The 14,906-nt window shown below is 44.4% G+C and overlaps 2 protein-coding genes across 3 annotated transcripts in view; both read right to left on the minus strand.

Annotated features, from left to right (window-relative positions):
• Nucleotides 1-14,906, minus strand: part of LOC311120188 (speckle-type POZ protein-like A) — a 70,573-nt gene that overhangs the window by 53,716 nt on the left and 1,951 nt on the right. The window lies entirely within an intron of this gene.
• LOC311120185 (uncharacterized protein) lies at nucleotides 1,515-14,490 on the minus strand (the record flags this gene model as incomplete). The annotated part of the gene is made up of 3 exons (XM_084194801.1): nucleotides 1,515-1,528; nucleotides 12,822-12,902; nucleotides 12,984-14,490. 3 exons carry the CDS (start codon nucleotides 14,488-14,490, stop codon nucleotides 1,515-1,517), a joined length of 1,602 nt encoding a protein of 533 aa, XP_084050927.1.

Raw genomic sequence — 14,906 nt, forward strand, 5'->3', positions numbered from 1 at the left:
CACCTTATTACCACATCAGACTGAAGCATCAGCACTCCATTACCACATCAGACTGAGCCATCAGCACCTTATTACCACATCAGACTGAAGCATCAGCACTCCATTACCACATCAGACTGAGCCATCAGCACTCCATTACCACATCAGACTGAGCCATCAGCACCTTATTACCACATCAGACTGAGGCATCAGCACCTTATTACCACATCAGACTGAGCCATCAGCACTCCATTACCACATCAGACTGAGCCATCAGCACTGCATTACCACATCAGACTGAGCCATCAGCACTGCATTACCACATCAGACTGAAGCATCAGCACCTTATTACCACATCAGACTGGGACTGAGCCATCAGCACCTTATTACCACATCAGACTGAGCCATCAGCACTCCATTACCACATCAGACTGAGCCATCAGCACCTTATTACCACATCAGACTGAGGCATCAGCACTCCATTACCACATCAGACTGAGCCATCAGCACCTTATTACCACATCAGACTGAGCCATCAGCACTGCATTACCACATCAGACTGAGCCATCAGCACCTTATTACCACATCAGACTGAGCCATCAGCACCTTATTACCACATCAGACTGAGCCATCAGCACCTTATTACCACATCAGACTGAGCCATCAGCACTCCATTACCACATCAGACTGAGCCATCAGCACCTTATTACCACATCAGACTGAGCCATCAGCACTGCATTACCACATCAGACTGAAGCATCAGCACCTTATTACCACATCAGACTGAGCCATCAGCACTCCATTACCACATCAGACTGAGCCATCAGCACCTTATTACCACATCAGACTGAGCCATCAGCACCTTATTACCACATCAGACTGAGCCATCAGCACCTTATTACCACATCAGACTGAGCCATCAGCACTGCATTACCACATCAGACTGAGCCATCAGCACCTTATTACCACATCAGACTGAGCCATCAGCACTCCATTACCACATCAGACTGAGCCATCAGCACCTTATTACCACATCAGACTGAGCCATCAGCACCTTATTACCACATCAGACTGAGCCATCAGCACCTTATTACCACATCAGACTGAGCCATCAGCACTGCATTACCACATCAGACTGAGCCATCAGCACTCCATTACCACATCAGACTGAGGCATCAGCACCTTATTACCACATCAGACTGAAGCATCAGCACCTTATTACCACATCAGACTGAGCCATCAGCACCTTATTACCACATCAGACTGAGCCATCAGCACCTTATTACCACATCAGACTGAGCCATCAGCACCTTATTACCACATCAGACTGAAGCATCAGCACCTTATTACCACATCAGACTGAAGCATCAGCACCTTATTACCACATCAGACTGAGCCATCAGCACCTTATTACCACATCAGACTGAGACTGAGCCATCAGCACTGCATTACCACATCAGACTGAAGCATCAGCACTGCATTACCACATCAGACTGAGCCACCAGCACAACATTCTACTGAAACCAGGTTAGAGGTTAAGGAACGAGGGCTATAGAGGGGGAGGAGAGAGATTACAGACAGTTCTATTTAGCAACAAGTGATAGCCTAGCCACCAACAACAGGGAAACATTTCAATATTGATCTATTTTTGACTGTTTGTACAAGACAGTCCAGATTAGGGTTGTGGCAGTCATGACATTTTGTCAGCTGGTGATTGTCAAGCAAATAACTGCCAGTCTCACCGTAATTGACCGTTGATGAACATAAACACATTTAGCATCTCCGGCTCCCACACATACAAGCCTACAGACCACTGATTCATCCACACAGCCTACAGACCACTGAAACATCCACACAGCCTACAGACCACTGATTCATCCACACAGCCTACAGACCACTGAAACATCCACACAGCCTACAGACCACTGATTCATCCACACAGCCTACAGACCACTGAAACATCCACACAGCCTACAGACCACTGATACAGACCTTTGGAACCCTAACCTTAACTCTAACCCTAATAAATCCATGTAATGTAGCCTACACCATCAACCCTAACCCTAATAAATCCATGTAATGTAGCCTACACCATCAACCCTAACCCTAACCCTAATAAATCCATGTAATGTAGCCTACACCATCAACCCTAACCCTAACCCTAATAAATCCATGTAATGTAGCCTACACCATCAACCCTAACCCTAATAAATCCATGTAATGTAGCCTACACCATCAACCCTAACCCTAACCCTAATAAATCCATGTAATGTAGCCTACACCATCAACCCTAACCCTAATAAATCCATGTAATGTAGCCTACACAATCAACCCTAACCCTAATAAATCCATGTAATGTAGCCTACACCATCAACCCTAACCCTAACCCTAATAAATCCATGTAATGTAGCCTGCACATTCACAATAAATCCATTATTTATTATAAACAGGTCTAATGAAAGATGATATGAAGAAAATGTCGTCTATTTCAGAAGAACAGAATAGCATCCTCTGAGTTGTCCTTATGTTAGGTCCTGATCTGGCTATGCCATATCGCTGTGGGCTACACTAGTTCATTTAGCAGGCAAGATTTGCTTAGAATTCCATGGCATTATTTTATATTTTTGTATAGTATGAACAATAAAATTGAACATAGCTAAAAAAATATAAAGGATATTTTTCCCCAACCGATTTCCGAGGGAGTGCGCACATGCGGCTATTCTGTGTTAAGCAGTTAACAAAGAAACAGGTCCTCCTATATGCTTAATTTTGAGTTATTTATGCAACTTTAGTTGTTCTATAAACATTGGGTTATATGTTTTGATTTCTAAAACAGTTTAAGGCTACATAACACGACTAATGATGATTTGAAAAAGGTATGGAGCTCTCTCGGCTGTACACACTTCATCAGTCTCTCATTCACTATTTGACAACCACTTGATAATATTCTCACCCATAAAATTATTATCAATTTAATCTGGTCTTTACATATAGCCTAATAATATGTGTGGATTATAATTTTTTTTATAGAACGGCCCCTAAAACATATTTATACAGTAACAGTCAAAAGTTTGGACACACCTACTCATTCAAGGGTTTTTCTTTATTTTAAGTATTTTCTACACTGTAAAATAGTGACGAAATCAAAACTATGAAATAACACATATGGAATCATGTAGTAACCAACAAAAGTGTTGGACAAATCAAAATATATGTTATATTTGAGATTCTTCAAAGTAGCCACCCTTTGCCTTGATGACAGCTTTGCACACTCTTGGCATTCTCTCAACCAGCTTCACCTGGAATGCTTTTCCAACAGTCTTGAAGGAGTTCCCACATATGCTGAGCACTTGTTGGCTGCTTTTCCTTCACTCTGCGGTCCAACTCATCCCAAACCATCTCAATTGGGTTGAGGTCGGGGGATTGTGGAGGCCAGGTCATCTGATGCAGCACTCCATCACTCTCCTTCTTGGTCAAATAGCCCTTCCACAGCCTGGAGGTGTGTTGGGTCATTGTCCTTTTGAAAAACAAATGATTGTCCCACGCTGAGCTGTAGTCAATGAACAGCATTCTCACGTAGGTGTTCCTTTTATCCATGAGGGAAAGGCGAGTGTGGAGTGGTATAAGTATTGGAGTGGGTCTAGGGTTTCTGTGATGATGGTGTTTATGTAAGCCATGACCAGCCTTTCAAAGCACTTCATGGCTACAGATGTGAATGCTACGGGTTGGTAGTAATTTAGGCAGGTTACCTTGGCGTTCTTGGGCACAGGGAATATAGTGGTCTGCTTGAAACATGTTGGTATTACAGACTCGGTCAGGGAGAGGTTGAAAATGTCAGTGAAGACACTTGCCAGTTGGTCAGCGCATGCTCTGAGTACACGTCCTGGTAATCCGTCAGGCCCTGCGGCCTTGTGAATGTTGACCTGTTTAAAGGTCTTATTCACATCGGCTATGGAGAGCGTGATCACACAGTGGTCCGGAACAGCTGGTGGTCTCATGCATGCTTCAGTGTTGCTTGCCTCGAAGCGCGCCTAGAAGTCAGTTAGCTTGTCTGGTAGGCTCGTGTCACTGGGCAGCTCGCTGCTGTGCTTCCCTTTGTAGTCCGTAATAGTTTGCAAGCCCTGCCACCTCCAGCGAGCATTAGAGCCTGTATAGTAGGATTCAATCTTAGTCCTGTATTGACGCTTTGATTGTTTGATGGTTCGTCTGAGGGCATTGCGGGATTTCTTATAAGCGTCCGGGTTAGTGTCCCGCTCCTTGAAAGCGGCAGCTCTACCCTTTAGCTCAGTGCGGATGTTGCCTGTAATCCATGGCTTCTAGTTGGGGTATGTACGTACGGTCACTGTGGGGACGACGTCATCGATGCACTTATTGATGAAGCCGGTGACTGATGTGGTGTACTCCTCAATGCCATCGGAAGAATCCTGGAACATATTCCAGTCTGTGCTAGCAAAAAAATCTTGTAGCTTAGCATCCACGTCATCTGACCACTTCCGTATTGAGCGAGTCACTTTTATTTTTATTTAACCTTTATTTAACCAGGTAAGCCAGTTGAGAACAAGTTCCCATTTACAACTGCGACCTGGCCAAGATAAAGCAAAGCAGTGCGATAAAAAAAAACAGAGTTACATATGGGGTAAACAAAACATAAAGTCAAAAATACAACAGAAAATATATATACAGTGGGTGCAAATGTAGCAAGTTATGGAGGTAAGGCAATAAATAGGCCATAGTGCAAAATAATTACAATTTAGTATTAACACTGGAATGATACAGTGGGGGAAAAAAGTATTTAGTCAGCCACCAACTGTGCAAGTTCTCCCACTTAAAAAGATGATTTTCATCATAGGTACATGTCAATTATGACAGACAAATTGAGGAAAACAAATCCAGAAAATCACATTGTAGGATTTTTTATGAATTTATTTGTAAATTATGGTGGAAAAGAAGTATTTGGTCACCTACAAACAAGCAAGATTTCTGGCTCTCACAGACCTGTAACTTCTTCTTTAAGAGGCTCCTCTGTCCTCCACTCGTTACCTTTATTAATGGCACCTGTTTGAACTTGTTATCAGTATAAAAGACACCTGTCCACAACCTCAAACAGTCACACTCCAAACTCCACTATGGCCAAGACCAAAGAGCTGTCAAAGGACACCAGAAACAAAATTGTAGACTTGCACCAGGCTGGGAAGACTGAATCTGCAATAGGTAAGCAGCTTGGTTTGAAGAAATCAACTGTGGGAGCAATTATTAGGAAATGGAAGACATACAAGACCACTGATAATCTCCCTCGATCTGGGGCTCCACGCAAGATCTCACCCTGTGGGGTCAAAATGATCACAAGAATGGTGAGCGAAAATCCCAGAACCACACAGGGGGACCTAGTGAATGACCTGCAGAGAGCTGACACCAAAGTAACAAAGCCTACCATCAGTAACACACTACGCCGCCAGGGACTCAAATCCTGCAGTGCCAGACGTGTCCCCCTGCTTAAGCCAGTACATGTCCAGGCCCGTCTGAAGTTTGCTAGAGTGCATTTGGATGATCCAGAAGAGGATTGGGAGAATGTCATATGGTCAGATGAAACCAAAATAGAACTTTTTGGTAAAAACTCAACTCGTCGTGTTTGGAGAACAAAGAATGCTGAGTTGCATCCAAAGAACACCATACCTACTGTGAAGCATGGGGGTGGAAACATCATGCTTTTGGGCTGTTTTTCTGCAAAGGGACCAGGACGACTGATCCGTGTAAAGGAAAGAATGGGGCCATGTATCGTGAGATTTTGAGTGAAAACCTCCTTCCATCAGCAAGGGCATTGAAGATGAAACGTGGCTGGGTCTATCAGCATGACAATGATCCCAAACACACCGCCCGGGCAACGAAGGAGTGGCTTCGTAAGAAGCATTTCAAGGTCCTGGAGTGGCCTAGCCAGTCTCCAGATCTCAACCCCATAGAAAATCTTTGGAGGGAGTTGAAAGTCCGTGTTGCCCAGCAACAGCCCCAAAACATCACTGCTCTAGAGGAGATCTGCTTGGAGGAATGGGCCAAAATACCAGCAACAGTGTGTGAAAACCTTGTGAAGACTTACAGAAAATGTTTGACCTGTGTCATTGCCAACAAAGGGTATACAGTGAGGGAAAAAAGTATTTGATCCCCTGCTGATTTTGTACGTTTGCCCACTGACAAATAAATGATCAGTCTATAATTTTAATGGTATGTTTATTTGAACAGTGAGAGACAGAATAACAACAAAAAAATCCAGAAAAACGCATGTCAAAAATGTTATAAATTGATTTGCATTTTAATGAGGGAAATAAGTATTTGACCCCCTCTCAATCAGAAAGATTTCTGGCTCCCAGGTGTCTTTTATACAAGTAACGAGCTGAGATTAGGAGCACACTCTTAAAGGGAGTGCTCCTAATCTCAGCTTGTTATCTGTATAAAAGACACCTGTCCACAGAAGCAATCAATCAATCAGATTCCAAACTCTCCACCATGGCCAAGGCCAAAGAGCTCTCCAACGATGTCAGGGACAAGATTGTAGACCTACACAAGGCTGGAATGGGCTACAAGACCATCGCCAAGCAGCTTGGTGAGAAGGTGACAACAGTTGGTGTGATTATTCGCAAATGGAAGAAACACAAAAGAACTGTCAATCTGTCTCGGCCTGGGGCTCCATGCAAGATCTCACCTCGTGGAGTTGCAATGATCATGAGAACGGTGAGGAATCAGCCCAGAACTACACGGGAGGATCTTGTCAATGATCTCAAGGCAGCTGGGACCATAGTCACCAAGAAAACAATTGGTAACACACTACGCCGTGAAGGACTGAAATCCTGCAGCGCACGCAAGGTCCCCCTGCTCAAGAAAGCAAATATACAGGCCCATCTGAAGTTTGCCAATGAACATCTGAATGATTCAGAGGAGAACTGGGTGAAAGTGTTGTGGTCAGATGAGACCAAAATCGAGCTCTTTGGCATCAACTCAACTCGCCGTGTTTGGAGGAGGAGGAATGCTGCCTATGACCCCAAGAACACCATCCCCACCGTCAAACATGGAGGTGGAAACATTATGCTTTGGGGGTTTTTTTCTGCTAAGGGGACAGGACAACTTCACCGCATCAAAGGGACGATGGACGGGGCCATGTACCGTCAAATCTTGGGTGAGAACCTCCTTCCCTCAGCCAGGGCATTGAAAATGGGTCGTGGATGGGTATTCCAGCATGACAATGACCCCAAACACACGGCCAAGGCAACAAAGGAGTGGCTCAAGAAGAAGCACATTAAGGTCCTGGAGTGGCCTAGCCAGTCTCCAGACCTTAATCCCATAGAAAATCTGTGGAGGGAGCTGAAGGTTTGAGTTGCCAAATGTCAGCCTCGAAACATTAATGACTTGGAGAAGATCTGCAAAGAGGAGTGGGACAAAATCCCTCCTGAGATGTGTGTAAACCTGGTGGCCAACTACAAGAAACGTCTGACCTCTGTGATTGCCAACAAGGGTTTTGCCACCAAGTACTAAGTCATGTTTCGCAGAGGGGTCAAATACTTATTTCCCTCATTAAAATGCAAATCAATTTATAACATTTTTGACATGCGTTTTTCTGGATTTTTTTGATGTTATTCTGTCTCTCGCTGTTCAAATAAACCTACCATTAAAATTATAGACTGATCATGTCTTTGTCAGTGGGCAAACGTACAAAATCAGCAGGGGATCAAATACTTTCTTCCCTCACTGTATAACAAAGTATTGAGAAACTTTTGTTATTGACCAAATACTTATTTTCCACCATAATTTGCAAATAAATTCATAAAAAATCCTACAATGTGATTTTCTGGATTTTTTTTTCTCATTTTGTCTGTCATAGTTGACGTGTACCAATGATGAAAATTACAGACCTAGGTATTTGTAGTTGTCCACATACTCTAGGTCAGACCCGTCGAGAGTAGTGATTCTAGTCGGGTGGGCGGGTGCCAGCAGCGTTCGATTGAAGAGCATGCATTTAGTTTTACTAGTGTTTAAGAGCAGTTGGAGGCTACGGAAGGAGTGTTGTATGGCATTGAAGCTCGTTTGGAGGTTTGTTAACACAGTGTCCAATGAAGGGCCAGATGTATACAAAATGGTGTCGTCTGCGTAGAGGTGGATCTGAGAGTCACCAGCAGCAAGAGCGACATCATTGATATACACAGAGAATAGAGTCGGCCCGAGAATTGAGCCCTGTGGCACACCCATAGAGACTGCCATAGGTCCAGACAACAGGGCCTCCGATTTGACACATTGAACTCTATCTGAGAAGTAGTTGGTGAACCAGGCGAGGCAGTCATTTGAGAAACCATGGCTATTTAGTCTGCCAATAAGAATGCGGTGGTTGACAGAGTCAAAAGCCTTGGCCAGGTCGATGAAGACGGCTGCACAGTACTGTCTATTATCGATCGCGGTTATAATATCGTTTAGGACCTTGAGCGTGGCTGAGGTGCACCCATGACCAGCTCGGAAACCGGATTGCATAGCGGAGAAGGTACGGTGGGATTCGAAATGGTCGGTGATCTGTTTGTTAACTTGGCTTTCAAATACTTTCGAAAGGCAGGGCAGGATGGATATAGGTCTGTAACAGTTTGGATCTAGAGTGTCACCCCCTTTGAAGAGGGGGATGACCGCGGCAGCTTTCCAATCTCTGGGGATCTCAGATGATACGAAAGATAGGTTGAACAGGCTAGTAATAGGGGTTGCTACAATTTCGGCGGCTAATTTTAGAAAGAAAGGGTCCAGATTGTCTAGCCCAGATGATTTGTAGGGGTCCAGATTTTGCAGCTCTTTCAGAACATCAGCTGTCTGAATTTGTGTGAAGGAAGGCAAGTTGCAGCGGAGGGTGCAGAGCTGGTGGCCGGGGTAGCCAGGTGGAAAGCATTGCCAGCCGTAGCAAAATGCTTCTTGAAATTCTCGATTATTGTACATTTATCGGTGGTGATAGTGTTTCCTAGCCTCAGTGCAGTGGGCAGCTGGGAGAAGGTGCTCTTATTCTCCATGGACTTTACAGTGTCCCAAAACTTTTTGGAGTTAGTGCTACAGGATGCAAATTCCTGTTTGAAAAAGCTAGCCTTTGCTTTCCTAACTGATTGTGTATATTGGTTCCTAACTTCCCTGAAAGGTTGCATATCGCGGGGGCTGTTCGATGCTAATGCAGTACGGCACAGGATGTTTTTGTGCTGGTTATGGGCAGTCAAGTCTGGGGTGAACCAGGGGCTATATCTGTTCTTAGTTCTGAATTTTTTGAATGGGGCATGCTTATTTAAGATTGAGAGGAAAGCACTTTTAAAGAACAACCAGGCATCCTCTACTGACGGAATGAGATCTATATCCATCCAGGATACCTGGGCCAGGTCAATTAGAAAGGCCTGCTCGCTAAAATGTTTTATGGAGCATTTGACAGTGTTGAGGGGTGGTCGTTTGACCGCGGACCAATTACGGATGCAGGCAATAAGGCAGTGATCGATGAGATCCTGGTTGAAGACAGCGGAGGTGTATTTAGAGGGTAGGTTAGTCAGGATGATATACATTTACGTCATTTAGCAGACGCTCTTATCCAGAGCGACTTACAAATTGGTGCATTCACCCTATAGCCAGTGGGTTAACCACTTTACAATAAAACATTATTATTTTTTATTTTGGGGGGGGGGGGGGGGGTAGAAGGATTACTTCATCCTATCCCAGGTATTCCTTAAAGAGGTGGGGTTTCAAATGTCTCCGGAAGGTGGTCAGTGACTCCGCTGTCCTGGCGTCGTGAGGGAGCTTGTTCCACCATTGGGGTGCCAGAGCAGCGAACAGTTTTGACTGGGCTGAGCGGGAACTATGCTTCCGCAGAGGTAGGGGAGCCAGCAGGCCAGAGGTGGATGAACGTAGTGCCCTCGTTTGGGTGTAGGGTCTGATCAGAGCCTGAAGGTAAGGAGGTGCCGTTCCCCTCACAGCTCCGTAGGCAAGCACCATGGTCTTGTAGTAGATGCGAGCCTCAACTGGAAGCCAGTTACTTTAAAGTATTTTGTGTAGATCATTGACAAAAAATTTACAATTAAATCCATTTTAATCCCACCTTGTAACAACAAAATGTGGAAAATGTCAAGGGGTGTGAATACTTTTACTGATGACTTCTGTAAGTGTTTTGCACAAAGGATTTTGGGGCATTGTTTACTATCCAGCATCAACCTCTTGTTGTTCTGTAGTATCTCATCATCAAAGACCACATAGATTTACTATAAACCAAAGAACCTCTCCTGTGTCTCTGCATTTGCATTGATGTCAGGGAGAATAGAAGGACAATAGAGTGCTGAGTCCGTTTGGCAGGCTAATAATGACCATCAGCGGGCAGTTCCAATAGAGTGCTGAGTCCGTTTGGTAGGCTAATAATGACCATCAGCGGGCAGTTCCAATAGAGTGCTGAGTCCGTTTGGTAGGCTAATAATGACCATCAGCGGGCAGTTCCAATAGAGTGCTGAGTCCGTTTGGTAGGCTAATAATGACCATCAGCGGGCAGTTCCAATAGAGTGCTGAGTCCGTTTGGTAGGCTAATAATGACCATCAGCGGGCAGTTCCAATAGAGTGCCGAGTCCGTTTGGTAGGCTAATAATGACCATCAGCAGGCAGTTCCAATAGAGTGCTGAGTCCGTTTGGTAGGCTAATAATGACCATCAGCGGGCAGTTCCAATAGAGCGCTGAGTCCGTTTGGCAGGCTAATAATGACCATCAGCGGGCAGTTCCAATAGAGTGCTGAGTCCGTTTGGTAGGCTAATAATGACCATCAGCGGGCAGTTCCAATAGAGTGCTGAGTCCGTTTGGTAGGCTAATAATGACCATCAGCGGGCAGTTCCAATAGAGTGCTGAGTCCGTTTGGTAGGCTAATAATGACCATCAGCGGGCAGTTCCAATAGAGTGCTGAGTCCGTTTGGTAGGCTAATAATGACCATCAGCGGGCAGTTCCAATAGAGTGCTGAGTCCGTTTGGTAGGCTAATAATGACCATCAGCGGGCAGTTCCAATAGAGTGCTGAGTCCGTTTGGTAGGCTAATAATGACCATCAGCGGGCAGTTCCAATAGAGTGCTGAGTCCGTTTGGTAGGCTAATAATGACCATCAGCGGGCAGTTCCAATAGAGCGCTGAGTCCGTTTGGTAGGCTAATAATGACCATCAGCAGGCAGTTCCAATAGAGTGCTGAGTCCGTTTGGTAGGCTAATAATGACCATCAGCGGGCAGTTCCAATAGAGTGCTGAGTCCGTTTGGTAGGCTAATAATGACCATCAGCAGGCAGTTCCAATAGAGTGCTGAGTCCGTTTGGTAGGCTAATAATGACCATCAGCGGGCAGTTCCAATAGAGTGCTGAGTCCGTTTGGTAGGCTAATAATGACCATCAGCGGGCAGTTCCAATAGAGTGCTGAGTCCGTTTGGTAGGCTAATAATGACCATCAGCGGGCAGTTCTGGAGAAGTTAACGGTCAAGTGGAGGTAATACGGTCACCGTAACAGCCCTAGTCCAGATAACATGTTACTGGATCACTATTACTGACTTATTGCACTAAGCTATATCCCAATTATATCTCCTTCCCCACAAAGTGTGCACTTGTTCACTTCCCTTCACTGATCTGAAATGAATGGGATCAGAAATATGGTGGAAACTCACTCTAGCCAATGCCTCCACCAATCAAATGGATCAGAAATATGGTGGAAACTCACTCTAGCCAATGCCTCCACCAATCAAATGGATCAGAAATATGGTGGAAACTCACTCTAGCCAATGCCTCCACCAATCAAATGGATCAGAAATATGGTGGAAACTCACTCTAGCCAATGCCTCCACCAATCAAATGGATCAGAAATATGGTGGAAACTCACTCTAGCCAATGCCTCCACCAATCAAATGCTTTTAGATGTGTCATGTAGTGAACGAGCGAACACTTCAATAGAAATACAATTATTATTACTGAGACTCTAGTCTGAGACGTGTCTCTAGTCTCAACAGTCTCCTCATCATCTAGTTGTGTTTCATGACCTGTCTCAACAGTCTCCTCATTATCTAGTTGTGTTTCATGACCTGTCTCAACAGTCTCATCATTTAGTTGTGTTTCATGACCTGTCTCAACAGTCTCCTCATTATCTAGTTGTGTTTCATGACCTGTCTCAACAGTCTCCTCATTATCTAGTTGTGTTTCATGACCTGTCTCAACAGTCTCATCATTTAGTTGTGTTTCATGACCTGTCTCAACAGTCTCCTCATTATCTAGTTGTGTTTCATGACCTGTCTCAACAGTCTCATCATTTAGTTGTGTTTCATGACCTGTATCAACAGTCTCATTATCTAGTTGTGTTTCATGACCTGTCTCAACAGTCTCATCTAGTTGTGTTTCATGACCTGTCTCAACAGTCTCATCTAGTTGTGTTTCATGACCTGTCTCAACAGTCTCATCTAGTTGTGTTTCATGACCTGTCTCAACAGTCTCATCATCATCTAGTTGTGTTTCATGACCTGTCTCAACAGTCTCATCATCATCTAGTTGTGTTTCATGACCTGTCTCAACAGTCTCCTCATCATCTAGTTGTGTTTCATGACCTGTCTCAACAGTCTCATCATCATCTAGTTGTGTTTCATGACCTGTCTCAACAGTCTCCTCATCATCTAGTTGTGTTTCATGACCTGTCTCAACAGTCTCATCATCATCTAGTTGTGTTTCATGACCTGTCTCAACAGTCTCCTCATCATTTAGTTGTGTTTCATGACCTGTCTCAACAGTCTCCTCATCATCTAGTTGTGTTTCATGACCTGTCTCAACAGTCTCATCATCTAGTTGTGTTTCATGACCTGTCTCAACAGTCTCATCATCTAGTTGTGTTTCATGACCTGTCTCAACAGTCTCCTCATCGTCTAGTTGTGTTTCATGACCTGTCTCAACAGTCTCCTCATCATTTAGTTGTGTTTCATGACCTGTCTCAACAGTCTCATTATCTAGTTGTGTTTCATGACCTGTCTCAACAGTCTCATCTAGTTGTGTTTCATGACCTGTCTCAACAGTCTCGTCTAGTTGTGTTTCATGACCTGTCTCAACAGTCTCGTCTAGTTGTGTTTCATGACCTGTCTCAACAGTCTCATCTAGTTGTGTTTCATGACCTGTCTCAACAGTCTCCTCATCGTCTAGTTGTGTTTCATGACCTGTCTCAACAGTCTCATCTAGTTGTGTTTCATGACCTGTCTCAACAGTCTCGTCTAGTTGTGTTTCATGACCTGTCTCAACAGTCTCGTCTAGTTGTGTTTCATGACCTGTCTCAACAGTCTCCTCATCGTCTAGTTGTGTTTCATGACCTGTCTCAACAGTCTCCTCATCGTCTAGTTGTGTTTCATGACCTGTCTCAACAGTCTCATCATCTAGTTGTGTTTCATGACCTGTCTCAACAGTCTCATCATCTAGTTGTGTTTCATGACCTGTCTCAACAGTCTCCTCATCGTCTAGTTGTGTTTCATGACCTGTCTCAACAGTCTCCTCATCATTTAGTTGTGTTTCATGACCTGTCTCAACAGTCTCATTATCTAGTTGTGTTTCATGACCTGTCTCAACAGTCTCATCTAGTTGTGTTTCATGACCTGTCTCAACAGTCTCGTCTAGTTGTGTTTCATGACCTGTCTCAACAGTCTCGTCTAGTTGTGTTTCATGACCTGTCTCAACAGTCTCCTCATCATTTAGTTGTGTTTCATGACCTGTCTCAACAGTCTCATCATCTAGTTGTGTTTCATGACCTGTCTCAACAGTCTCATCTAGTTGTGTTTCATGACCTGTCTCAACAGTCTCATCATCTAGTTGTGTTTCATGACCTGTCTCAACATCATCTAGTTGTGTTTCATGACCTGTCTCAACAGTCTCATCATCATCTAGTTGTGTTTCATGACCTGTCTCAACAGTCTCCTCATCATCTAGTTGTGTTTCATGACCTGTCTCAACAGTCTCCTCATCTAGTTGTGTTTCATGACCTGTCTCAACAGTCTCCTCATCTAGTTGTGTTTCATGACCTGTCTCAACAGTCTCATCATCATTTAGTTGTGTTTCATGACCTGTCTCAACAGTCTCCTCATCATTTAGTTGTGTTTCATGACCTGTCTCAACAGTCTCCTCATCATCTAGTTGTGTTTCATGACCTGTCTCAACAGTCTCATCATCATCTAGTTGTGTTTCATGACCTGTCTCAACAGTCTCCTCATCATTTAGTTGTGTTTCATGACCTGTCTCAACAGTCTCCTCATCATCTAGTTGTGTTTCATGACCTGTCTCAACAGTCTCCTCATCTAGTTGTGTTTCATGACCTGTCTCAACAGTCTCATCATCGTCTAGTTGTGTTTCATGACCTGTCTCAACAGTCTCATCATCATCTAGTTGTGTTTCATGACCTGTCTCAACAGTCTCATCATCTAGTTGTGTTTCATGACCTGTCTCATCATTATCTAGTTGTTTCATGTCTCGACAGGCCTGCCGCCAGTTCATTGTCTCGACAGGCCTGCCGCCAGTTCATTGTCTCGACAGGCCTGCCGCCAGTTCATTGTCTCGACAGGCCTGCTACCAGTTCATTGTCTCAACAGGCTACCAGCCTAGACAGGTCTGGAAGACAACACTGATGCATTCACTGAGCTGCCCTGTCCAACCCTGTTCAACACTGACCCTGTTCAACCCTGTCCAACCCCAACCCTGTCCAACCCCAACCCTGTTCAACCCCAACCCTAACCCTGTTCAACTTCTGCTTGCCACTTATTTGCCCGGACATACTATTCTAATGAATTACCCTTCTAATTTAGACTGGTCAGGACAGAATCCAAACACACCCATCATCCCTAACCCTTCTAATTTAGACTGGTCAGGACAGAATCCAAACACACCCATCATCCCTAACCCTTCTAATTTAG

This window comes from Coregonus lavaretus (assembly GCF_964263955.1).
Source record: "Coregonus lavaretus genome assembly, contig: HAP1_SCAFFOLD_370, whole genome shotgun sequence".
In the NCBI taxonomy this organism is placed as follows: Eukaryota; Metazoa; Chordata; class Actinopteri; order Salmoniformes; family Salmonidae; genus Coregonus; species Coregonus lavaretus.